Here is a 24,768-nt window from a genome sequence, read left to right as displayed (position 1 = left end):
CCGGCCCCCTTCCACATCTCTTTCTCCGGTACATCGATGTTTACTTTGGTGCCGCTTCATGCTCTCATCGGGACTTGGAAAAATTTATTAATTTTGCTTCCAATCTCCACCCTCCATCATTTTCACGTGGTCCATCTCTGACACTTCCCTTCCCTTCCTTGACCTCTCTGTCTCAATCTCTGGTGATAGACTGTCCACCAATATCCATTACAAGCCTACTGACTCCCACACCTACCCCGACTACAGCTCCTCAGACCCCACTTCCTGTAAGGACTCCATTCCATTCTCTCAGTTCCTTCGCCTCTGTTGCATCTGTTCTGATGATGCTACCTTCAAAAACAGTTCCTCTGACATGTCCTCCTTCTTCCTTAACCGAGGTTTTCCACCCATGGTCGTTGACAGGGCCCTCAGCCGTGTCCGGCCCATCTGCCGGGCATCCGCCCTCACGCCTTCTCCTCCCTCCCAGAAACATGATAGGGCCCCTTGTCCTCTCTTATCACCCCACCAGCCTCCGCATTCAAAGGATCATCCTCCGCCATTTCCGAATTACAATAGATCATCACTGTACTGTAATGAATTACACTTGATCACATTATATGCACCACAGTGGGTTCAATAACACAGAGCTGGGGAAAAAAAAATCTCCAAATTTCTTTGACAGAAAAGTACTTGCCTGGGTTTCCAGGCAGCTCAATGTATGACTGCACCACTTGGTACAACACTGAGCAAAGGTCAGGAGTTTCCCAGGCTCAATGGCTGTTCGACCTAGGGGACTGGTGGCAACACAAGCACAAAAACCACAATTTACCCAAGTTAAACTTTCCTATGATTCAGCAAATCCTGATGCCTATCAAAGTGGCATAACTAAGCCAATACTCTATGTCAACTACATATGACAAAATTGATTATTTGGGCCGGAAAATGGAGCATGATGCTACCACCAAACACATCTTCCCTTCACCCCCCCTGTCGGCATTCCGTAGGGATCGTTCTCTCTGGGACACCCTGGTCCATTCCTCCATCACCCCCTACTCCACAACCCCCACGGCTGGCACCTCCCCATGCCCACGCAAAAGATGCAACACCTGCCCCTTCACTTCCTTTCTCCTCACCGTCCAAGTGCCCGAACACTACTTTCAAGTGAAGCAGCATTTCACTTGCATTTCCCCCAACTTAGTCTACTGCATTCGCTGCTCCCAATGCGGTTTCCTCTACATTGGAGAGACCAAACGTAAACTGGGCGACCGCTTTGCAGGACACCTGCGGTCAGTCCGCAAGAATGACCCAAACCTCCCTGTCGCTTGCCATTTTAACACTCCACCCTGCTCTCTTGCCCACATGTCTGTCCTTGGCTTGCTGCATTGTTCCAGTGAAGCCCAACGCAAACTGGAGGAACAGCACCTCATCTTCCGACTAGGCACTTTACAGCCTTCCAGACTGAATATTGAATTCAACAACTTTAGATCTTGAACTCCCTCCTCCATCCCCACCCCCTTTCTGTCTCTTCCCCCTTCCTTTTGTTTTTTCCAATAATTTATGTAGATTTTTCTTTTCCCACCTATTTCCATTATTTTTAAATCTGTTATGCCCTGCTAGTCTTTCCACCACTAGAGCTGTACCTTGAGTGCCCTGCCATCCATTCTTAATTAGCACATTCGTTTAGATAATATCACCAACTTCAACATCTCTGTGTTCTTTTGTTGTTTTGTCTGTGACATCTTTTGATTATCTGCTCCTATGACTGCTTGCTTGTCCCACACCCCCCCCACTTCTCTCTCTCTCTCTCTCTCTCTCTCTCCCTCTCCCCGCCCCCCCCAACCTTAAACCAGTTTATATTTCACCCCTTTCCTAAGATTCACTCAGTTCTTTTGAAGGGTCATGACTCGAAACGTCAAATCTTTTCTTCTCCGCCGATGCTGCCAGACCTGCTGAGTTTTTCCAGGTAATTCTGTTTTTGTTTTGGGTTTCCAGCATCTGCGGTTTTTTGTTTTTATCTAGTAATTTGATAAGGTGGATTCAAAATTGGCTTAGTGGTAAGAGACAGAGGGTGATGACAGTAGGATGCTTTAGTGAATGGAAGCCAGTGTCCAGTGGCGTACCATAGGGATCTGTGCTGGGTCCCCTATTATTTGTGATTTATATAAATGATATAGATGACTATGTAGGGGGTTGGATTAGTAAGTTTGCAGATGACACAAAGATTGGCCCGGTGGTTAACAGTGAGGTTGAGTGTCTTGGGCTACAGGGAGATATAGATGGGATGGTCAAATGGGCAGATAAGTGGCAGGTGGAATTTAACCCTGAAAAGTGTGAGTTGATACACTTTGGAAGGAGTAATTTGACAAGGAAGTATTCAATGAACGGCATGACACTGGGAAGTTTTGAGGATCAAAGGGACCTTGGCGTGTATGTCCATAGATCTCTGCAGGTGGAGGAGCATGTTAGTGGGGTGGTGAAAAAGCCATATGGGACACTTGCCTTTATCAATCGAGGCATATATTACAAAAGTAGGGAGGTCATGTTGGAGTTGTATAGAATGTTGGTAAGGCCACAGCTGGAGTACTGTGTGTAGTTCTGGTCGCCACATTATTGGAAGGATGTGATTGCACTGGAGGAGATGCAGAGGAAATTCACCTGGGATGAAACACTTAAGTTATGAAGAGAGGTTGGATCGACTTGGGTTGTTTTCGTTGGAACAGAGAAGACAGAGGGGCGACCTGATCACGGTGTACAAGATTATGAGGGGCATGGACAGGATGGATAGGGAGCAGCTGTTCCCCTTAGTTGAAGGGTCAGTCAAGAGGGGACATAAGTTCAAGGTGAGGGACAGGAGGTTTAGGGGGGATGTGAGTAAAATCTTTTTTACCCAGAGGATGGTGACGGTCTGGAATGCACTGCCTGGGATGGTGGTGGTGGCGGGTTGCCTCACATCTTTTAAAAAGTACCTGGATGAGCACTTGGCATGTCATTACATTCAAGGCTATGGGCCAAGTGCTGGTAAATAGGATTAGGTAGGTAGGTCAGTGCAGATTTGATGGGCCGAAGGGCCTCTTCTGCACTGTGAGATTCTGTGATTCATGCCTACCTCCCCGATAACCTTTCACCCCTATTGTTAGTCAAGTATCCATCTTGCTCTACCTTAAAAATATTCAAAGAGTCTGATTCCACCGCCTTTTGAGGAAGAAAGTTCCAAAGACTCTCAAGTTCTCCTCATCTCTGGCTTAAATGGGCAACCTCTTATTATTAAACAATGACCCCTCACTCTAGATTCTCCCACAAGAGGAAGCGCCCTCTCTGTATCCACCCTGTCAAGACCCTGAGGATATTAAAGGTTTCTATTAAATTTCCTCTGTATACAATGGATACAAGCTTAAACTGTCTAACCTTTCCTCAACAGACAACCTGCCCATTCCTGGTATTAGTCTAGCAAACCTTCTCTGAACTGCTTCTAAAGCATTTACATCTTTCAATAAGGAGACCAGTACTGTACACAATACTCCAGATGTGGTTGCATCAATGCCCTTTACAACTGAAGCGTAAACTCCCTACTTTTGTAATCCATTCCCCTCACAATAAATGGTAACATTCTATTCGCTTTCCTAATTACTTGCTGTACCTGCATACTTAGCCTTTTGTGATTCATGCACCAGGACACCAGATCCCACTGAATCTCAGAGGTCTGCAACCTCTCATCATTTAGATAATAAGCTTTTTTATTCTTCCTGCCAAAATGAACAATTTCACTTTTGCCCACATTATACTCCATTTGCCTGATCTTTGCCCACTCACTTAACCTATCTATGTTACTTCGCAGCCTCCTTAAGTCCTCTTCACAATTTACTGAGGTCCAGACATTGGTATCTCCTGGACTACACCATTGTCCGAGGCAGAGACCTGAGGGACATGCCTGTCACGAGGGCCATGAACAGTTCTGAATAACACTGGACAGACCATCGACTTGTGTGCTCTGTGATGAACATTTGCCTGGCACCAAGACATCAAGGACCCAAAAAGCCATGCAGAGAAAGCTGAATGTTGTGACATTGAAGGATCTGGGACTGTGAAGATGTCCATGCCCAGTTGCACAGTGCACTAGAGCAAATGCCATTGATGCCATTTCCATCCAGGCATACTGGGAGCCATTCAAGTCTGCTATCCTAGACACCTGCGCACAGCCTATCAGGCTTGTGTCATGACCGAGCCAGGACTGGTTTGATGCAGATGACACAGCAATCTGCGATTCCGCAAGCGGAAGTGAGCAGCCTTCATTGCCTAGCAAAGTCTCCACGTACCCAGTGAATGACGGCAGTGTACCATCAACTGAAGGCTGAGGTCCAATGACGCATTCGAAACATGAAGAATAAATGGTGGGCGGAGTAGGCACACGAAATCAGGCCTACGCTGACCAGCACGACTTTTGCAACTTCTTCCAGGCTACCAAGGCTCCCGACGCCTCAAGGACAACGACGCCATCTGTCAGTGTTGGAAGGAGTGTTTTGATCTGCTCCTCAGTCGGGACTCCAGCGTATTGGAGGAAACCCTCCAAGCTGCCCTACAACACCCTGTGGAGGATTCCCTCGGCAATTCACCAACCATCATTGAGCTTAAGCGGGCCATCCAACAGATGAAAACCAGCAAAGCTTGTGAGCCTGACAGTATACCACAGAGGTCCACCATGCTGGCAGCTATCAGCTCATGTCATGACTCCACTAGTTCATCCTCCGCCTCTGGGACGAAGAGGACATCCCCTGGGATCTCAAGAACATGACCATCATTACTATCCACAAGAAGGGGGACAAATCTGATTGTGAAAACTACAGGAGACTTTCCCACCTGTCCATTGCGAGTAAGAACCTGGCCCGTATCCTCTTGAACCGCCTTCATCCAGTCACTGAGGGATCCTCTCGGAAACCCAGTGTGGCTTCTGACCATCCTGGGGTACTGTGGACATGGTCTTTGTGGCTAGACAGATCGAGGAAAAATGTCGGGAGCAAAATCAAGAATTGTTCCTCGCCTTCCTCAACCTGACAAAAGCATTTGATTTTTTAAATTGTGAAGCTCTATGGATCATCCTCCAACAGTTTGATTGCCCATTGAAGTTTGTCACCGTCCTGAGACTCCTGCATGGCAACATGACCGCTATCACCCTGAGTGCAGGATCTGAAACTGACACATTTCACAACCACTGATGTCCTCTTCACAATTTACTTTCCTACCTATCTTTGTGTCATCAGCAAATTTAAACACTATTCCTTCGGTCCCTTCATCCAAGTCATTATGTCAATTATAAAAAGTTGAGGCCCCAGCACTGATCCCTGTGGCACACCACTTGTCACATCCTGCTGCCTAGAAAAAGACCCATTTATGCCAAGTTTGTGCATGGCTCCCTGATACCTGCCACTGTTCTCCCTGCTTGGAGCTTTCAAGCTTTGCGTCACCTTCAAATTGTAAGTTAATTCCCACCACCACATCCAAATCCATGACATAAGTAAGAACTGTATTCCTAATAGTGACCCATGTGGACAGCATGGTATGTTTTTCACCATTCTGGTAAGCGTTCATCACTATTCTCTCTTTGCTGTCTTCTAGCCATATTCTCTACTACTACTGCTCCTTTAGTGCCATGGGCCTCAATTTTACCTACAAATTTATAATCTGGCACTTTATCAAACATCTCCTGAAAGCCTTATACACCTCTTCAACTCTTTTCATTATTTAATTGTAGAACTCAATCACCGTTGTCAGACACGGTTTGCCTTTACCAAATCCTTGTTGAATGTTATTCATTTTATCTCTGATTATGATCTATGACAGTTTCCCCATCACTGGCATTAGTGATTGGCCTGTAGCCATCTGGTTTATTTCTCTTAAATTTTTGAACAGGGTTGTGACATTTGGAATTGTCCTCTTCTCTGGCACCACAGCCATATCCATTGTAGGGATAGATAGATGGTTATGGAATTTTGCTTCGTTTCTTTGAGAAGTGAGAGGTATTTATGCAATGCAACACCTTACCAAATTACATCGGTGAAGTGGAGACAATAATAGAATTGATTGTACATTGTGAGAGGATGTGCTTGATACAATGAGTAGTATAACACACTTTCTTGTGCTGGCTTATTCCTTTGGCAGGATTTTATGCCTTAAGACTGTCCTCTACTTAATTTCTCTCATCTTAAAGATACCTGACCATGTTGGCCCTCAGAACACCATGTTGCTGCACTTGGATTATCTCAGTAGAGGTCGCAAATCTCCCATGTTCCTAGCATAAATCCTAGCAGTTTTTAAATGGTTTTGCAAAGTAGCTATTGTCGTATATTGTGGAACCTGTTGAAATGGAAGTATTCCATAGTGCTAAAGCTGATAATATTCTGCATTTCATGCTGTTTACCTTGCAAACTGGACTCAACATTAGCAGCCGGCTTAGGAACATAGGAGCATATGAGTTGGCCTTTTGGCCTCGTGAGCCTGCTCCACCATTCAATGAGATCATATCTGATCTGTCTCAGCTCCACTTTCCTGTCTGCTGCCCATAACCTTTTACTCCCTTGCCCAACAAAAATTTGTCTACTTCTGTCTATTTATACTAATTCAATGAACCAGCTTCCACTACTTTCTGGCGAAGAGAATTCCACACTCCAACGACCCTTTGGGAGAATTTTTTTCACATTTCTGTCTTAAGAGGGAACCTCTTACTTTAAAATTATGTTACCCAGTTTTAGACCTCCTGACAAGAGGAAACATGCTCTGGGTATTGACTCTATCAAGTCCCCTCAGGATTTGTATGTTTCAATAAGGTCACCTCACCTTATAGCAGCAATACATAATTTTTGTTTTGTTTATTCATGGGATATAGGTGCTGCTAGCAAGGCGATCTTCCCCATCCCTAATTGCCCTTGAATGTGATAGTGAAGCACTTTCTTGAACTTCTGTAGTCTGTGTGGTGTGGGCACACCTATCATGCTGTCACATAGGGAGTACCAGGATTTCAACCCAGTGACAACGAAGGCCGGCGATATTCTTTCAAGTCAGGGTGATATGTGGCTTGGGGAATTTGTATGTGGTGGTGCTCCCACGTGTCTGCTGCCCTGGTTGTTCTTGGTATTTCAGGTTGTGGATTTGGAAAGTGCTGTCAAAGAAACCTTGGCACATTGTTATAGTGCATTTTCCAGATGGTACGCACTGCACTGGTGATTTACCAGGCGAAGTCTGAAATTTGTTCAGGTCATGCTGTGTGTGGGCTTGGACTACTTCAGTATTATATTTGGAACTGAACTACATGTAATCAATGAGAATCTCAGATCACTTGACTGAGAGCCCAGACTCCCATAAAAGGATTACTTGAGTGAGTTTGTTGATGCAGGTGGAGAGAAGATTGACAGCTTTATGATGTGAAAATAAGCATTTTTTTCTGTGATCTCTTTTTTCAGTGCCTCAATGTTTATTTACATAAAGTAGTGTTGTCAAGTGCTCATAGCTTCTGTTATTGATACTTTAGAGGCCTGGTTGATTGACAATTTTATAGGGTTGTAGCAACAGCAGTATTTTTTTTAAAGAAAATTGTGAATGGGCATTTTGTCAGCAGTTCTACGTGTGTCATTGTTACTATAGGGTTCATTGGCTCTGTACAGAGTGTAAATGGATGAATGGACATAGAAGTGCCAAGAGTTGACACAATGGATTGGGGGGTGGATGGGGAGCATGAATTGGCATGGGGGGGTGTGGGTAAAAGCTTTTGACCATGCCTTTCAAAAGGTTCCCGAATCTATAGTTCAGGACGCATCAGGGATCCATGAAGGACAAGTCATGGAGACGCTCATCCAACTCCACCAAAATTGTGGGTGGATAGGAGATGCCTACCCCTCAGTGGAGCCATCCGGGTTGGGAGCGCAGGCTCACTACCCATGACCTTATCCATTGCCAGAGAAAATTTGGGGCACCGGCAATGGGGCTGGGAATCGCGTCTTCCTTGCCACTTCAGTTCTGACACAGATGGAGAAAATCCAGGCCAGAGTGTTCAGAAAAGATAGGGAAGGAAGGAAAGGAGGAAGGGTGGCAATATTGATAAAGTAGTGCTGGAGAGAGAGGATGTTGCAGAGAGGTCAAGGGCAGAACCTATTTGGCAAGAGCTGAGGAAGAAAATAGATGCAGTCACGTTGCTGGGTATAGCCTGTAGGCCATCAACTAATGGGAAAGATGTAGGGGAGCATATTTTCAAGGAACTTAGAGAAGTGTGAGAATTATATAGTAGTTATAATGGGGAACTGGGAACAATAATATAATAAACGGGGATAATAAGTGTTAATAGTGGAACAATTTAGGGGATGGTGCTCATTGCATCATAAGGTTTAGGTTGGCTATTGAAATGGGCAAGAGAAATCCTCTCCTCCAATAGTTAATTGGGGGAGAGCCAACTTCAGTGGGGTGAGAATGAATGGCCCAGATAAGTTGGAAGCGAAGACTGGCAGGCAAATTTGTAAATGAACAATGGGCTGCTTTTAAAGAAGAAAGAGTTCAAGTTATATTCCTGCGAGGGGAAAAAGGCAAACAAATCCAGAGCTCCCTGGACGATAAACAGGTTAGAGAGTAAAATGAAGCTGTAAAAGGGTACACATGATAGATGGATAATGTGACAATGGATGATACAACTGAGAAGCAGACTCAATATAGGTGCAGAGGGAAATTGAAAAAGCAAATAGAAGCAAAGACAGGATATGAGAAGAGACTGGCATAAAACGGAATCCAAAAATCTTCTATATGCATATAAACAGTTAAAGGGTGGTAAAAGGAGGAGATGGGTCGATTAGGGATTGAGAAGGGGATTTATGCAGGGGCCATGGCTGAGATAGTAAATGAATAGTTTGCATTTGTCTTTACCAAGAAAGATCTGAAGCCCAGGTCATGATAAAAAAGGAGGTCATGCAGCAAAGTTGAAGCCCATGGAATAAATGGGACAATGGCAGCGTGTATATGAAATTGACTGAATGACAGGAAACAGAGAAGGGAGGAAGGGATAAACCAGGGAACTACAGGCCAGTCAATCTAACCTCTGGTGGGGAAACTATTGGAAGCAATGCTGAGGGACAGAATTAACCTACACTTGGAGAGGCAGGGATTAATCAAGGACAGTCAGCATGGTTTTGTTAAGGGGAGGTCATGTCTGACCAATTTGATTGAATTTTTCGAAGAGGTGACCAGGTGTGTAGGTTAGGAGTCTACTTGGACTTCAGCAAGGCTTTTGATAAGGTCCTGCATGGGAGACTGATAATGAAGGTAGGAGCCCATGGGAACCAAGGCAATTTGGCAAATTGGATCTGGAATTGGCTGAATGGCAGGAAGCAGAGGGTGATGGTCGAGGGGTGTTTTTGTGACTGGATGCCTGTGTCCAGTGGGGTTGTACAGGAATCGGTGTTGGGTCCCTTGCTGTTTGAGGTATATATAAATGAATGTAGACTTGAATGTAGGAGGGTTGATCAGTAAGTTAGCGGATGACACGAAAATTGGTGGGGCGGTAAATAGTGAGGAGCATAGCCTTGGATTACAGGAGGATATAGATGGGCTAGTCAGATGGACTGATCAGTGGCAAATGGAATTTAATCTGGATAAGTGTGAGTTGATGCACTTGGGCAGGACAAACAATGCACAGGAGTATATGATGAATGGTAGGACCTTGGAAAGTACCGAGAATCAGAGGGACATTCATGTAGATGTCCACTGGTCCCTTAAGGTAGCGTGACAGGTAGATAAGGTGGTTAAGTAGGCATATGGGATACTTGCCTTTATTAGCCGAGGCATAGAATATAAGAGCAGGGAGGTTATGCTGGAACAGTATAAAATGCTGGTTAGACCACAGCTAGAGTACTGTGTGCAGTTCTGGAATCCATTATAAGGATGTGATTGCACTAGAGAGAGTGCAAAGGAGATTTACCAAGATGTTGCTTGGGCTGGAGAGTTTTAGGTATGAGGAGAGATTGGATAGACTGGGCTTATTTTCCCTGGAGCAAAAGACATTGAGGGGAGACATGATTGAGGTGTATAAAATTATGAGGGGCATAGATAGGGTAGATGGGAAGGAACTTTTCCCCTTGGTGGAGGGATCAGTAACCAGGGGGCATAGATTTAAGGTAAGGGGCAGGAAATTTAGAGGGGATGTGAGAAAAAATTATTTTACCCAGAGGGTGGTGGGAATCTGGAACTCACTGGGAAGGATGGTAGAGGCAGAAATCCTCATAACATTTAAGAAGTATTTGGATGTGCACTTGCAGTGCCATGGTGTACAAGGCTATGGGCCTAGTGCTGGAAAATGGGATTAGAATAGTTAGGTACTTGTTTGACTGGCGCAGGCTCGATGCGCCGAAGGGCCTTTTTCTGTGCTGCAGACCTCTATGACTCTCAGAAAGTAGTGGTGAACATTTGTTTTTTGGACTGGAGGGAAGTTTGTAGTAGAGTTCCTCAGAGGCCAGTGTTGGGGTCCTTGCTTTTCTTGGTATATGTTAATGACCTAGACCTTGGTGTACAGGACACGATTTCAAATTTGTGGATGACAGGGATCTTGGAAGTATTGTGAACTATGAGGGAAACAGTGTTAAACTTTAAAAGAACAGGTTGTCAGAATGCTCAGATGAAACTTAATGCAGGGAATTGCGACGTGATGAAGTGATTCATTGGGCAGAATTTTCTGTGCCCGCTGACGTCGGGTGTGTTTGGCAACGTGAGTGGGCAATACGGTGAGAAGGCCAAAGATCAGTTTTACGACGTTGTGAAACCGGTTTGCAATCGTCCGCTCTGCCTGTCAATGGTGGGTTGCGTTTCCTGCCCTCCGACATTGGGAACTTCATTGTAATACATTTGCATATCATTATAGGCCCAGCTCGCCAGAATCATTCCCCGACACTGGATCACCCAAGCACATTTGACCTGTTTCACAACTGAACATGTGCAGGCTGCACTTTGCTCAGTACTTTGAGGTTGGCCTTCCTTGCTTTGGGCAGCACTCGTGGTCATCAGCGCTAGGCTTCATAGGCAGCGCAGCATCACTTTTAGGGGGGGGCTCGTGGGCAGGTCGCTACTTTCAAGATCAACTGTAAGGCGGGGGTGACTTTTCAATGGCTACAGGAATCCGGTTTGCTTGGGGAAGGAGGAGAAGTGGCCCCAGACAAGAGAAGAGGCTGCTGGGTTTAGGGCTGTACTGGGAAGGGGACGATCCCAGGATGTGTGTGAGGACACTTCTTGATTTGCGCAAGTGGCTTCAAGATGGTGAGGGCTGAGGAGGCAGCCTCCAGAGGAGATGAGGCCAGATGGAGATGTGAAAGTTTGTGTGAGAGTGAGTGGTGATGTTGAGAGTGAGTGAGTGGTGATGTCCCTTGAGCTGGCAGTGAGTGAGATGCCAGTGAGTGTGAGAATTTAGAGTGATGAGATGGTTGCCTTACATTCAACATTCATCTGTTTTCTGCATTGGATGGCTGACCCCTTCTGTGTGGCTTTGGCACTGACCACCTCTGCCAAGCTGGAGAGATGACACTGATTGGCCTTCTGCTGCCACATCATGGCAGGCTTCAGTCGTGTCCAGAAGGCATCCCAGGGATTCATCACTGAATCAGGGAGTTGCAATCTTCTTGCCTTTTAGGGCCACGTCTTCTGTACAGCCGTCCTGGGCTGCACTATACATATGGCGCCCATTGTGAAGAAGTGGCGAGGTGACAGCATGGCAGGCGAATTGGAGGCTTGCCCTTCAGTGAAGCGACATGGTTTCCAACAATGCATGATTAACGAGGCAGAATTGGGATGATACAGCGTGAAAAGCCGCCATTGCGGCCAGTGGGTAGAACGTTCTTTTTCCTGCCTGCTAACCGCACTTAGTGCAACTTGGGACGACTCCGCCCATTATGATAGGAAGAACATGGAGCAGCAATTTAAAATAAAGGCACAGTTCTAAAGAGGGTACAGGATCAGAGTGACGTAGGGGTACATGTGCACAACTCATTGAAGGTGGCAGGACCGGTTGAGAATGTGGTTAATAAAGTTATTAGGATCCTGGACTTTATAACTAGGGGCATTGTGTACAAAAGCAAGGACGCTATGATAAAAGCAAAAAACTGCAGATGCTAGAAATCCAAAACAAAAACAGAAATACCTGGAAAAACTTAGCAGGTCTGGCAGCATCTGTGGAGAGGAGCACAGTTAACGTTTCGAGTCTGAATGACCCTTCAACAGAACTCGAAACATTAACTGTGCTCCTCTCCGCAGATGCTGCCAGACCTGCTGAGTTTTTCCAGGTATTTTTGTTTTAGCTATGATAAACCTGTATAAATATTGGTTTGGCCTCAACTGGAATATTACATCCGGTTCTGAGCACCACAGCAATATTGACATGAGGAAACCTTATTTACATAGCGAGTGCTTACAATCTGGAATGCACTGTCTGAGAGTGTGGGTGGAGGCAGATTCAATCATGGCATTCAAAAGGGTTTGGCACCTGAAAAGAAAATAAATTGCAGAGCTACAGGGAAAAGACAGAGGAGTGGCACTTGGTGAATTGCTCTTGCAAGAGAGCCAGCATGGACACAACAGGACAAACGGTAGCCTTGTTTTAAGGGGTTGATTAGCTCAGTTGGCTGGACGGCTGGTTTGTGATGCAGAGTGACACCAACAGTGCGGTTCAATTCCTGTACCGGCTGAGTTCATCCATTCATTCATTGATTCTCAATCTCAAACCTGAGGTGTGGTGATCCTCGGGCTAAACTCTCCACCAGTCGTCTCTCTTTAATGAGAGAGCAGCCTCTGGGTCCTCTGGGATTACGCTGACTTAAAAAAAACTATTCTGTGATTCTTGAAATGTGATGATCAAAGCTGAGCAGCTCAAAGCTTTTAGTCTGCCCCCATTATCTTTCAAAATAGCGATTTAAATACATGGTAGTAGATATGAGAGAATACAATTATGTTAACATTTTGAAACTAGAACTGAGAAGGTTAAGGCTGTCCTGATGATTGAGAGTAAACTTTCACATCTCCATCTGGCCTCATCTCCACTGGAGACTGCCTCCAGAGGGCTGACCTCACCATCTTGAGGCCACTTGCACAGATCAACAAGTGTCCTCACACACAAACTGGTTGGTGTTAATTGACCGGATTAGATTTTTCATGCTTTTTGTGGACAGGACATACCTGGACAATGTTCTACGTTATTGGGTAGATACCAGTGTTGGAAATTAAAAAGAAGCCTATTATCTAAATGATGAGAGATTGCAGAGCTCTGAGATTCAGAGGAATCTGGCTGTCCCAGTGCATGAATCACAAAAGGCTAGTTTGCAGGTAATTAGGAAAGCTAAAAGAATGTTATTGTTTATTGTGAGAGGAATTGAATACAAAAGTAGGGAGCTTATGCTTCAGTTGTGCAGGGCATGGTGAGACCAGACCTGGAGTACTGTTTACAGTACTGGTCTCCTTATTTAAGGAAGGATGTAAATGTGTTAGAAGCAGTTAAGAGGTTTACTAAACTAATATCAGGAATGGGAGGGTTGTCTTATGAGGAAAGATTGGACAAGCTAGGCTTGTATCCTTTGTACATTTTCCAATCTTATCACTATTTGAAAAATACTCTGCCATTCTGTTTTTCCTACCAAAATGGATGACTTCACACTTCTCCACGCTATACTGCATCTGCTATATATTTGCCCGCCCACTCACTCAGCTTGCCTAGATCGCCTTGAAGCCTCTTAACATCCTCTTCACCACTCATATTCCACCTAGTTTTGTGTCATCAACAAACTTTGAAATATTACGTTTGATTCCCTCATCCAAATCATTGATATATATTGTGAATAGCTGGTGCCCAAGCACTAATCCCTGCGGTATCCCACTAGTCACTGCCTGCCACTTCGAAAAAGATCTGTTTCTTCCTACTCTGTTTCCTGTCTGTTAACCAATTCTCAATCCATGCCAATATATTACCCCCAATCCCAAATGCTTGTCATGAAGAGATTAATATCTATAATGTTATTGGAAATTATTTTTTTTAAATTGAGTTTTAGTGGGGTCTGTGTCTATGTGTGTCTTAATTGGATTAAAGCCAGGTGCTTTGATGTGTAGAAAGAAGTCGGTTTGAAATAGTAATTAGATAAAACAAAAACAGAAACAGAAATACCTGGAAAAACTCAGCAGGTCTGGCAGCATCGGCGGAGGAGAGCACAGTTGACGTTTCGAGTCCTCATGACCCTTCAACAGAACTAAGTAAAAATAGGAAAGGGATGAAATATAAGCTGGTTTAAGGGTTGGGGGGGGGTGGTGGTGGCTGTTGGGACAAGCAGCCAGTAATAGGTGGAGATAACCAAAAGATGTCACAGACAAAAGGACAGAGGTGTTAAAGGTAGTGATGTTATCTAAAGGAATGTGCTAATTAAGAGTGGAAAGCAGGAAAGATAAGGTACAGATAGCTCTAGTGGGGGGTGCTAAAAGGTAGAGATAAACGATGGGTGGAAATACATTTAAAAATAATGGAAATAAGTGGGAAAAGAAAAGTCTATATAAATTATTGGAAAAAACAAAAAGGAGGGGGAAGAAATGGAAAGGGGGTGGGGATAGAGGAGAAATTTCAAGATCTAAAATTGTTGAACTCAATCTTCAGTCCGGAAGGCTGTAAAGTGCCTAGCCAGAAGATGAGGTGCTGTTCCTCCAGTTTACGTTGAGCTTCACTGGAGCGATGCAGCAAGCCAAGGACAGGCATGAGAGCAGGCTGGAGTGTTGAAATGGCAAGCGACAGGGAGGTCTGGGTAATGCTTGCAGACAGACCGACGTTTGTCTGCAAAGCGGTCACCCAGGCTGCGTTTGGTCTCTCCAATGTAGAGGAAACCGCATTGGGAGCAACGAATGCAGTAGACTAGGTTGAGGGATGTGCAAGTGAAATGCTGCTTCACTTGAAAGGAGCGTTTGGGCCCTTGGATGGTGAGGAGGGAGGAAGTGAAGGAGCAGGTGTTGCATCTTCTGCGGTCACATGGGAAGGTGCCGTGGGAGGGGGTTGAGGAGTGGACCAGGGTGTCAGAGGGAACAATCCCTACGGAATGCTGCCGGGGGGTGGGGGGGTGGTGAGGGGAAGATGTGTTTGGTGGTGGCATCATGCTGGAGTTGGCAGAAATGGCGGAGGATGATCCTTTGAATGCGGAGGCTGGTGGGGTGATAAGTAAGGACCAGGGGGACCCTATCATGTTTCTGAGAGGGAGGAGAAGGCGTGAGGGTGGATGCGCGGGAGATGGGCCGGACACTTTTGAGGGCCCTGTCAACCACCGTGGGTGGAAAACCTAATTAATATTAAATTAATGTTAATAGTAATTAGATAAACATGGGGAAGAAACATAAGTGTCAAGGAGGCAATTTGCATTTTTAAATAAAATATTCAAAAGAATGGGTGAAATCTTGCACCTTGCTTGGCATTTTCTCGCTATGTGTTTATTTTTTTCAGCTTACTAATGAAATTGGTGGAATCAAAGGATGTCAATGTTAGAAGAGGTAAAATTAAAAACCTAGTAATACAATGGAAAATTTACATTCAAAAAGAAAGATATAAAGGAGAAAGGACATTGTGTTTAAGGTAGAAGCATTTTAAGATCCATCAAGTGTGAGAAACCTCCAGCCTGTTAAACTTCAAGTCTGCCTGCAAGGACCAAGAGCTGAAACAAACACGTTTTGAATGCGACTGTCCGGGGTGTGCTCTGCCAGGTGTCTCTTTAAATCTATGAGTTCTACTAAGATAAAAGCAAAATACTGTGGATGCTGGAAATCTGAAACAAAACAAAAATGGCTGGAAAAACTCAGCAGGTCTGACAGCATCCGTGGAGAGGAAGACAGAGTTAATGTTTTGAGTCCGTGTGACTCTTCATCAGAACTAAAGAGAAATAGAAATGTGGTGAAATATAAGCTGTTCATGGCGGATGGGACAGGTGGAGATGGATAGAGGGATGGATGGAAATAAATCTTAAAAATAATAATCGAAATAGGTGGGAAAAGAAAACTATATATATATAAAAATATATAATTATTAGAAAAAAGGGGATCAAAAAGAGGGTGAGGATTTCTACCCTTAATGTCACCATTAGCACATCCTTTAGCTAATATCACCACCGTTAACACCCCTTTGACCTTTTTGTTTATGACATCTCAACCTCCTTGGCAACCTCTCCTTTACCTGCACATATCACTGGCCCTGTATCCAACTCCACCTGTCTCACACCCCTTAAACAGCTTATATTTCACATTTCTATTTCTCTTTAGTTCTGATGAAGAGTCATACGGACTTGAAACGTTAACTCTGTACTCCTCTCCACTCCTCTCCACAGATGCTATCAGACCTGCTGAGTTTTTCCAGCTATTTTTGTTTTTGTATGAGTTTTACTGTTGCCTTAATGGGGGTGTATCTGAGAGTCAGATTAATTAGGGGATTTTTGTAGTCATTATAGTAGTAATTCTGTAGACGTATGTGTGCTTACAATTTTTCTGGTGTTAATAAATGTTTAATTTAGTTTTATAAAAAACCTCTTGAGACTTGGTTTTGTTACTACTGAATTCAAAGCCTGCATCACGAAACGTACAAATTGCAAAAATGGGTTATGATAGTTGTTCAAGTTTCCCTCTGAGATTTGAGCAACTCAGCCTTTACCATTGGCTGTGTCAAAACAGTGCTTTAATTTTACACACTAGCCTCTTATGTGGGACTCCATCAAAAACTTTCTGAAAATCCAAATATGCCACACCCACTGTTTCTCCTATACTTATTCTGCTCGTTACATTCTCAAAAACTCCAAGAGGTTTGCCAAATATGATTTTCCTTTCATAAATCCATGTTGACTTTGTCTAATTCCCTTGATATTTCTAAGTGTCCTACTATCACGTCCTTATTTGCTGTATTCAATCCTTGCATTGAAGTAGACACTTAGGAGCACTGGCAATTTTTTTTTTTGGTTTCTAACCTTTGCCTTCCAGACTCATCCACTAATTTTCTGCCTTCCATTTTCATTTCTGATTTTGACCCAACTGAGTTGACCTTGGATCCCAATCCCCCTGCCAAACTAGTTTAAACCCTCGCCAAAAGCACTAGAAAAATGTTCCCCAAAGAACCCAATCCCAGCTCTGTTCAAGTGCAACCCGTCTGACCTGTACAAGTCCGTCACCCCCAGAGCCAGCCCCAAGAATCAAAAGCCCTCCCTCCTGGACCAACTTTCCAGCTACACATTTATCTATCTTATCAGTGTGCGTGACACTGGGAGTAACCTGGAGATTACTACATTTGAGGTCCTGCTTGCTAGTTTTCTATCTAGCTCCCTAAATTGCAAGACAACATCCCTTTTTCAACCTATGTCGTTGGTTCCAATGTGGCTGCCACAAATCACCTGATATCTGGTATTGCAAGTTGACCAGTTTTCTGGAAGGTTCCAACTAGAATAGAATTAAGACATGCCCAGACATCCTCCTATTGAATTTTTCACTTGCTGATGTCAAGAACTACTTCAAAATATTTAATGAAACTGTACTGGACCTCACATTTGCATTTCTATAAAGCTACCTCTCAAGCAGAGACAGACAGTCTGCCAGGATAATAGCTGTATGGAGAGAAGGTGATCTTCCTATCTTATCAAGATGGATAATGGATCATTCAGAAGTTAATGGCTAGGACATTACAGAATTTATTAAATCGGCCATGAAACAATAAATCTACCTAGACTTGAGCTAAACAAATACCTTCTGAAATCATTATGGGGCAAGAGGTCAGATGATGAGAGTAACTATTTGTAAAAATCTCTCTTATTACAACACACAAGCTTCTAAGGAGTAATTTGGAAGAAAGCTGCAAATGGGGCAGTGATGATCTCCCTTCTCTCCCAAATTAAGACCCCATCTCTATTAAGGTTTGAAATCCAGCACAGAGATAGAAAATTTTCCATCAAAAGGAACATCAGGTGCAAAAATCATCGACTTTTGGAGAAGACAAATTATGTTTAAAAAAAAACGTGCCCAGTATTGCAGTTTATGTGGGCTTCAATTCCTGCAATTTCAAGATCACCATGGAGAAATATCTGCTGCAGCCACACATACCAGCAAAGGACTCATAAACTTTGAACTCTTTTCTTTTGTTTTTGCATTGAACTTTAATTTGGCTGAGAAATTAATTTCCAATTGTATAACTTGTAATTCTGCATTCTTGTGTGTGGATGTATGTGTTGTGCAGGTCGAGATGTGGGTTTACCTTTTTAAACATTTTTAGATCTTTACCTGAGTGGGTTTTTAAGTCAATAAATACTAACTGTTTGTGGTTTAAACTCAAGAAAGCCTGCCAGACTATTTTCTTTACAATCAGCGCATACATGGTTAAGCACCGATATTGAGTAAACACTTTAAGCCTTACTAAATTCACAGAGAGCCGTAACAGCCAGACTTGGAGTGGCTATAATAGGGGAGTAACTTTCAGCCCTCCTCATGGGGCCGTAACACAGGCTTGAAAGTTGATGCTGTGCAGCATGCAGAACCACTAGACCTGGCTCAGAATATTTGTGGAACAGATGAAGGGACAACTGGGGAGGCGGCAGCATAATGGTATTATCACTGGACTAGTATTCCAGAGACCCAGGGTAATGCCCTGGGGACCCGGTTTAAATCCCACCATGGCAGAATTCAATAAAATTCTGGAATTAAAAGTCTTGATGGTGACCATGAAACCATTGCCGATTGTTGGAAAAACCCATCTGGTTCACTAATGTCCTTTAGAGAAGGGAATCTGCTGTCCTTACCTGGCCTGGCCTACATGTGACTCCAGACCCTCTGAACAAAGACAATTGTGGGGATAGGCAATAAATGCTGGCCTAGCCAGCGAGGCCCACATTCCATGAATGGATGAAGAAATAAAAGTTATTCTGATAACAGGTGACAACATCCACAAAAAGTGTCTAGCTTAAAATGGGCATTAACCAGAAAACAATAAGGCAAACACAAATACTGTATCAAATTTGTTCATAGGTAAGTAAAATCATTTACTTTGAACATTTGCTAAAGTAATGGTTAATTACATTCTTGGGGAAAACAACTTCGAGGAATAACTGAGTTAAGCATTTTGAGAAGCTTGATGAACTTGCACAGTAGAAACATGCAGCATCTTGGAATTGATGACTCTTTGGTGAGCTTCCTGTTAACATTAGTGACTTCTTACTGGATTTGAAAGTTTTTTTTAATCTTGAGTAGTGCTTACACATGTTTTATGTTGAATTTGCAGGCCCCTGGTGGAATAGCAACACCACAAGTTTATGGTCAACTGCTTGCTTTGTATCTGCTACACAATGACATGTGAGTATTGGGCGAAGAGCTAATGCCACACGCAAATCTGTATAACTTCTATATATGTCCATCAGGAGCAAATAATTGTTTGATCAAAATTCAGTGTCATTAAGATTTCAATAAAACATACGGCTAGTGAAAATACTTTGCATAGTATCTAATTGTACATAGTATTCAGCAGCATATTGTAAACTTTGTGCTTAAATTTGGGTGTGTGTAATTTAGGAGGTGTGTGTTGAGATTATTTTGAGCCATACATTGGTGGCAACAGTTTGAGGTGCGAGGAGTTTATTGGTAAACATGAATATTTCTTGACCTATTTGGAACAGTTTTCCATACCATATTCATGCTGATACTTAAAATAAATCTCATCAGTACCTTAAATTATTTTGAAAAATTTTTTATGGGATGTGAGTGTCATTGGCTAGGTCAGCATTTGTTGCCCATCCCTAATTGCCCTTGAGAAGGCGATGGTGAGTCACCAACTTGAAACGCTGCACTCACTATCCTGCTTAACATCCATTACTTTAACCATTCCTCCTAATATCTCTGTACTGGTGTTCATTTTTTCTTCATGTCTCCATTTTAGCATAATAAAGACACTTTATAAACGGAAGTAGATACTCTGCCAGAGCCTGCAAACATTCATTTCTTTGTAGTTGCAGGATGTTGCTAATGCATAATGCAAAATTATGCTGATGCATAAATGGTGTCCAACCTCCAAAAGTCAAATTGGAGTTTTCAGTTATGTTGCAAGTCTGTCTGACCTCAGCTAGCTCCTGATTTTGATGTAAACATATAGTTGCCTCAGGTATTTCAATATTGCAGTATTTCTGTGACTCAAATTTCTTCTGGAGCTTGTTGAAATCTTGTCAGTTGCTGATGACTGCAGCAGTCATTGGTGTCTGATGTGATGTTGATGATTTGCGAGTCAAGCATGTGATTTGCACGTATTTGTAGTTGATCACTGTACAGTTACTTTACAAATCTCTTTGCAGCCTTTGTAATGTCCTGGAGATTTTCCTGTTTGTGGGCCAGAAGTGTGCCGTTGTTTGAAAGATAGAGGTTCAGATAAGTGTTTCTCTAAATTTGGCCTTTGTTTGGAATTGCTTGAATAGCTTGCTGCCTATTTGAGCTTTGATGTAAAATCTAGTGCTTTGTTTTATGATTACATCCTTAAGAATGTCTACACAGAGTCACTAGGCACTGAAATATAACTCTGGGTGACACTGTTTAAGATAAAGAATGGGCCAGGGAAGTTGCCAACAGCAATCATGGCTGCCCATGATTCCATTGTGTGATTAGTTAGAACTTTAATCTGTAAAAATTTAATGTTACTGAATTTATATTTACTGTACTTTTATTGTGACCTATTCAAAATTTTGGGAACACTTTCTAGAGACAGTAGATTATAATGTACAGAAGTTGTTATATTCCTTATATTAGACAGTAATAAAGCTGAATATTGCTGCCTGTTTGTATGGTGGAGTAGGTCCGAGGGGCCACATGGCCTACTTCTGTTTCTATCTTGTATGTTCGTATGTTTGTATGTCATGTTTCGTAGTACTAATCGCTTTGGGACTATAATGACTCCTATCGAAAAAATACATAAATGGTAGGTATTTAACCATTGTGGGAAAGAGGTGCATATCCTGTGCAGGCCCCAGGTTAATCTCAGCTGAGCTGGAGGAGGTGATGGCGTAGTGGTATTGTCGCTGGGCTAGTAATCCAGAGACCTACGGTAACGCTCTGGGGACCTGGGTTAGAATCCCGCCATGGCAGATGGTGGAATTTGAATTCAATAAAAATCTGGAATTAAACCATTGTCAATTGTTGTAAAAACCTGGTTCATTAATGTCCTTTAAGGAAGGAAATCTGTTGCCCTTAGCTGGTCTGGCCAACATGTGACTCCAGGCCCACAGCAATTTGTTTGACTCTTAAATGGCCTAGAAAGCCACTCAGTTGTATCAAACCACAAAAAAGGAATGAAACTGGATGGGCCACCCGGCATCGACCTAGGCACCAGAAACTACAATGGCAACGCAGCCCTGTCAACCTGCAAAGTCCTCCTTACAAACATTTGAGGGCGAGTGCCTGGGTGCAACAGCCTGACATAGTCATCCTCACGGAATCATACCTTACAGATAATGTTCCAGAATCCACCATCACTATCCCTGAGTCTGTCCTGCTGGTGGTGGCACAGGAGTATACAATCAGGAGGAAGTTGCCCTTGGAGTCCTCAACATCAACTCTGGACCCCATGAAGTCTCATAGCACCAGGTCAAACACGGGCATGGAAACCTCCTGCTGATTACCTGCGGAGGTGCCTCCCTCAGCTGATGAATCAGTGCTCCTTGTTGAACGTCACTTGGAGGAAGCACTGAGGGTGGCAAGGACGCAGAAAGTACTCTGGCTGAGGGACTGCAATGTCCACCTCAACTGACTGAGCTGGCCGAGTCCTAAATGACATAGCTGGGTTTGCGGCAGGTGGCGAGGGAACCAACAAAAGGGAAAAACATACTTGACCTCATCCTCACCAACCTGCCTACTGCAAATGCATCTGCCCATGACAGTATCAGTAGGAGTGACGACTGCACAGTCATTGTGGAGACGAAGTCCCGTCTTCACATTGAGGATACCCTCCATCATGTTGTGTGGCACTACCACTGTGCTAAATTGGATGGATTTCGAACAGATCTAGCAGCTCAAGACTGGGCATCCATGAGGTGCTGCCATTGTCTGCAACAAAATTGTACTCGACCACAATCTGTAACCTCGTGGCCCGGCATATCCCCCACTCCACCATTACCATCAAGCCAGGGGATCAACCCTGGTTCAATGAAGAGTGCAGGAGGGCATGCCAGGAACATTTATAAATGAGTGCCAACCTGGTGAAGCTATAACACTTGTGTGCCAAACAGCAAAGCAGTGATAGACCTAAGCGATCCCACAATCAAATGAATCAGATGTAAGCTCTGCAGTCCTGCCACATCCAGTCATGAATGGTGGTGAACAATTCAACAACTCACTAGAGGAGGAGGCTTCACAAATATCCCCATTCTAAATGATAGAGGAGCCCAGCACAGCAGTGCAAAAGATAAGGCTGAAGCATTTGCAACAATCTTCAGCCAGAAGCGCTGAGTGGATGATCCATCTCGGCCTCCTCCTGAGGTCCCCAGCATCACAGATGCCAGTCTTCAGCCAATTCGATTCACTCCAAGTGATATCAAGAAACGGCTGAAGGTGCTTGGTACTGCAAAGGCTATGAGTCCTGACAATATTCCAGCAATGGTACTGAAGACTTCTGCACCAGGATCTGCTGCGCCCCTAGCCAAGCTATTTCAGTACAGCTACAACACTGGCATCTACCCGGCTACGTGGAAAATTGCCCAGGTATGCCCTGTATATAAAAAGCAGGACAAATCCAACCCGGCTATTAATGCACCAGCAGTCTACTCTCAGTTAAGTAATGGAAGTGGTCATCAACAGTTCTATCAAGCAGCACTTGCTTAGCAATAACCTGCTCACTGATACCCAGTTTGGGTTCCACCAGGGCCACACAGTTCCTGACCTCATTACAGCCTTGACTCAAACATGGACAAAAGAACTGAACTCCCGAGGTGAGGTGAGAGTGACTGCCCTTGATATCAAGGCAGCATTTGACCGAGTGTGGCAAAACTGGAGTCAATGGGAATCGGGGGGAAAATTCTCCGCTGGTTGGAGTCATACCTAGCGCAGAGGAAGATGGTTGTGGTTGTTGGAGGTCAGTCATCTCAGCTCCAGGACTTGACTGCAGGAGTTCCTCAGGATAGTGTCCTAGGCCCAACCATCTTCAGCTGCTTCATCAATGACCTTCCTTCCATCATAAGGTCAGAAGTGGGGATGTTCGCTGATGATTGCACAATGTTCAGCTTCATTTGCAACTCCTTGGATACTGAAACAGCCCATGCCCAAATGCAGCAAGACCTGGACAATGTCCAAGCTTGGGCTGACAAGTGAAAAGTAACATTCATGCCACACAAGTGTCAGGCTATGATTATCTCCAACAAGAGAGAATCCAGCCATCGCCCGTTGATGTTCAATGGCATTACCATCACTGAATCCTCCACTATCAACATCCTGGGGGTTACCATTGACCAGAAACTGAATTGGACTAGCCATATAAATACTGTGGCTACAAGAGCAGGTCAGAGGCTCGGAATCGTGCGACAAATAACTCACCTCCTGACTTCTCAAAGCCTGTCCACCATCTACAAGGCACAAGCCAGGAGTGTGATGGAATACGCCCCACTTGCCTGGATGAGTGCAGCTCCTGTGTGTTACAAGAAGCTTGACACCATCCAGGACAAAGCAGCCGCTTGATTGGCACCATATCCACAAACATTCACTCCCTCCACCACCAACACACAATAGCAGCAGTGTGTACCAGCGACAAAATGCACTGCAGGAATTCATTTAAGGCTCCTTTGAAACATGGAAACATAGAAACATAGAAAATAGGAGCAGGAGTAGGCCATTCAGCCCTTTGAGCCTGCTCCGCCATTCATTATGATCATGACTGATCATCCAACTCAATGCCTACCCTTGCTTTCTCCCCATATCCTTTGATCTCTTTCACCCCATGACCACTTCCACCTAGAAAGACAAGGGCAGCAGATAGATGGGAACGCACCACCTGGAAGTTCCCCTCCAAGCCACTCACCATCCTGACTTGGAAATATATCGCTGTTCCTTAACTGCCACTGGGCCAAAATCCTGAAACTCCCTTCCTAATAGCACTGTGGTTGTACCTACACCACCTGGTCTGCAGTGGTTCAAGAAGGCAGCTCACCACCACCTTCTCAAGGGCAAACAAGGATGGGCAATAAATGCTGGCCGAGCCAGCGAAGCCCACATGCCGTGAATGAATAAAAAAAAAATTAGTGGTGGTACAATTTGGCATCCTTAAGCTATTAAATGGGAACCATTTCATTCTCCTTGGTTGTGAGACTTATTGGAAAGAAAGAATGTGTGGAAGTAGCGTGAGGACAGGATGTGTTGTACTCTAGTGGTCAAGTAGCCTTCTGGTATTCACTGTCAGAGTAAGAGGAGATGGTTTATTTGAATAAGGTAACCATTAGTGGGATCCTTTGGACTCTGCAGCAGCACGAATCATTACCTTTAGAAGAGATGGGGAGAAGACTGCAGAGAAGATTGAGGGGGGAGAAAAGAGAAAGTAATAAATCATTTAGGTTCGACATAATACATTCATGGAAATGACCAGGTTCAGTTCTTGTTTTGTCTAAGTGATCTCAATTGAGGTAACAAAAGGTCCATTACAATTGACCTGAGTAAGAAGTCCTCCTCTAATCATTATCCAGTAGCTCACCACTGAAAGTGCATTTGTGTGATAGCTAAGCTGTGATCTACTCCGTTATCAAGTAAGTTGACAACATCTTTACTCATGTACTGGAA

The 24,768-nt window shown here is 44.0% G+C and overlaps 1 protein-coding gene across 3 annotated transcripts in view; it reads left to right on the top strand.

The window, feature by feature from the left end:
• Nucleotides 1–24,768, top strand: part of cops8 (COP9 signalosome subunit 8) — a 99,457-nt gene that overhangs the window by 11,778 nt on the left and 62,911 nt on the right. For all 3 annotated transcript variants that reach the window (XM_041200070.1, XM_041200069.1, XM_041200068.1), the window contains exon 2: nucleotides 19,253–19,323. In XM_041200070.1, the coding sequence (XP_041056004.1) occupies nucleotides 19,253–19,323 (71 nt within the window). The remainder of the gene's footprint in view (nucleotides 1–19,252; nucleotides 19,324–24,768) is intronic.

Source organism: Carcharodon carcharias, chromosome 12 (assembly GCF_017639515.1).
Source record: "Carcharodon carcharias isolate sCarCar2 chromosome 12, sCarCar2.pri, whole genome shotgun sequence".
Classification (NCBI taxonomy): Eukaryota; Metazoa; Chordata; class Chondrichthyes; order Lamniformes; family Lamnidae; genus Carcharodon; species Carcharodon carcharias.
Note: the sequence above shows the minus strand (reverse complement) of the source record. Positions and strands in the feature narration are given on the sequence as shown.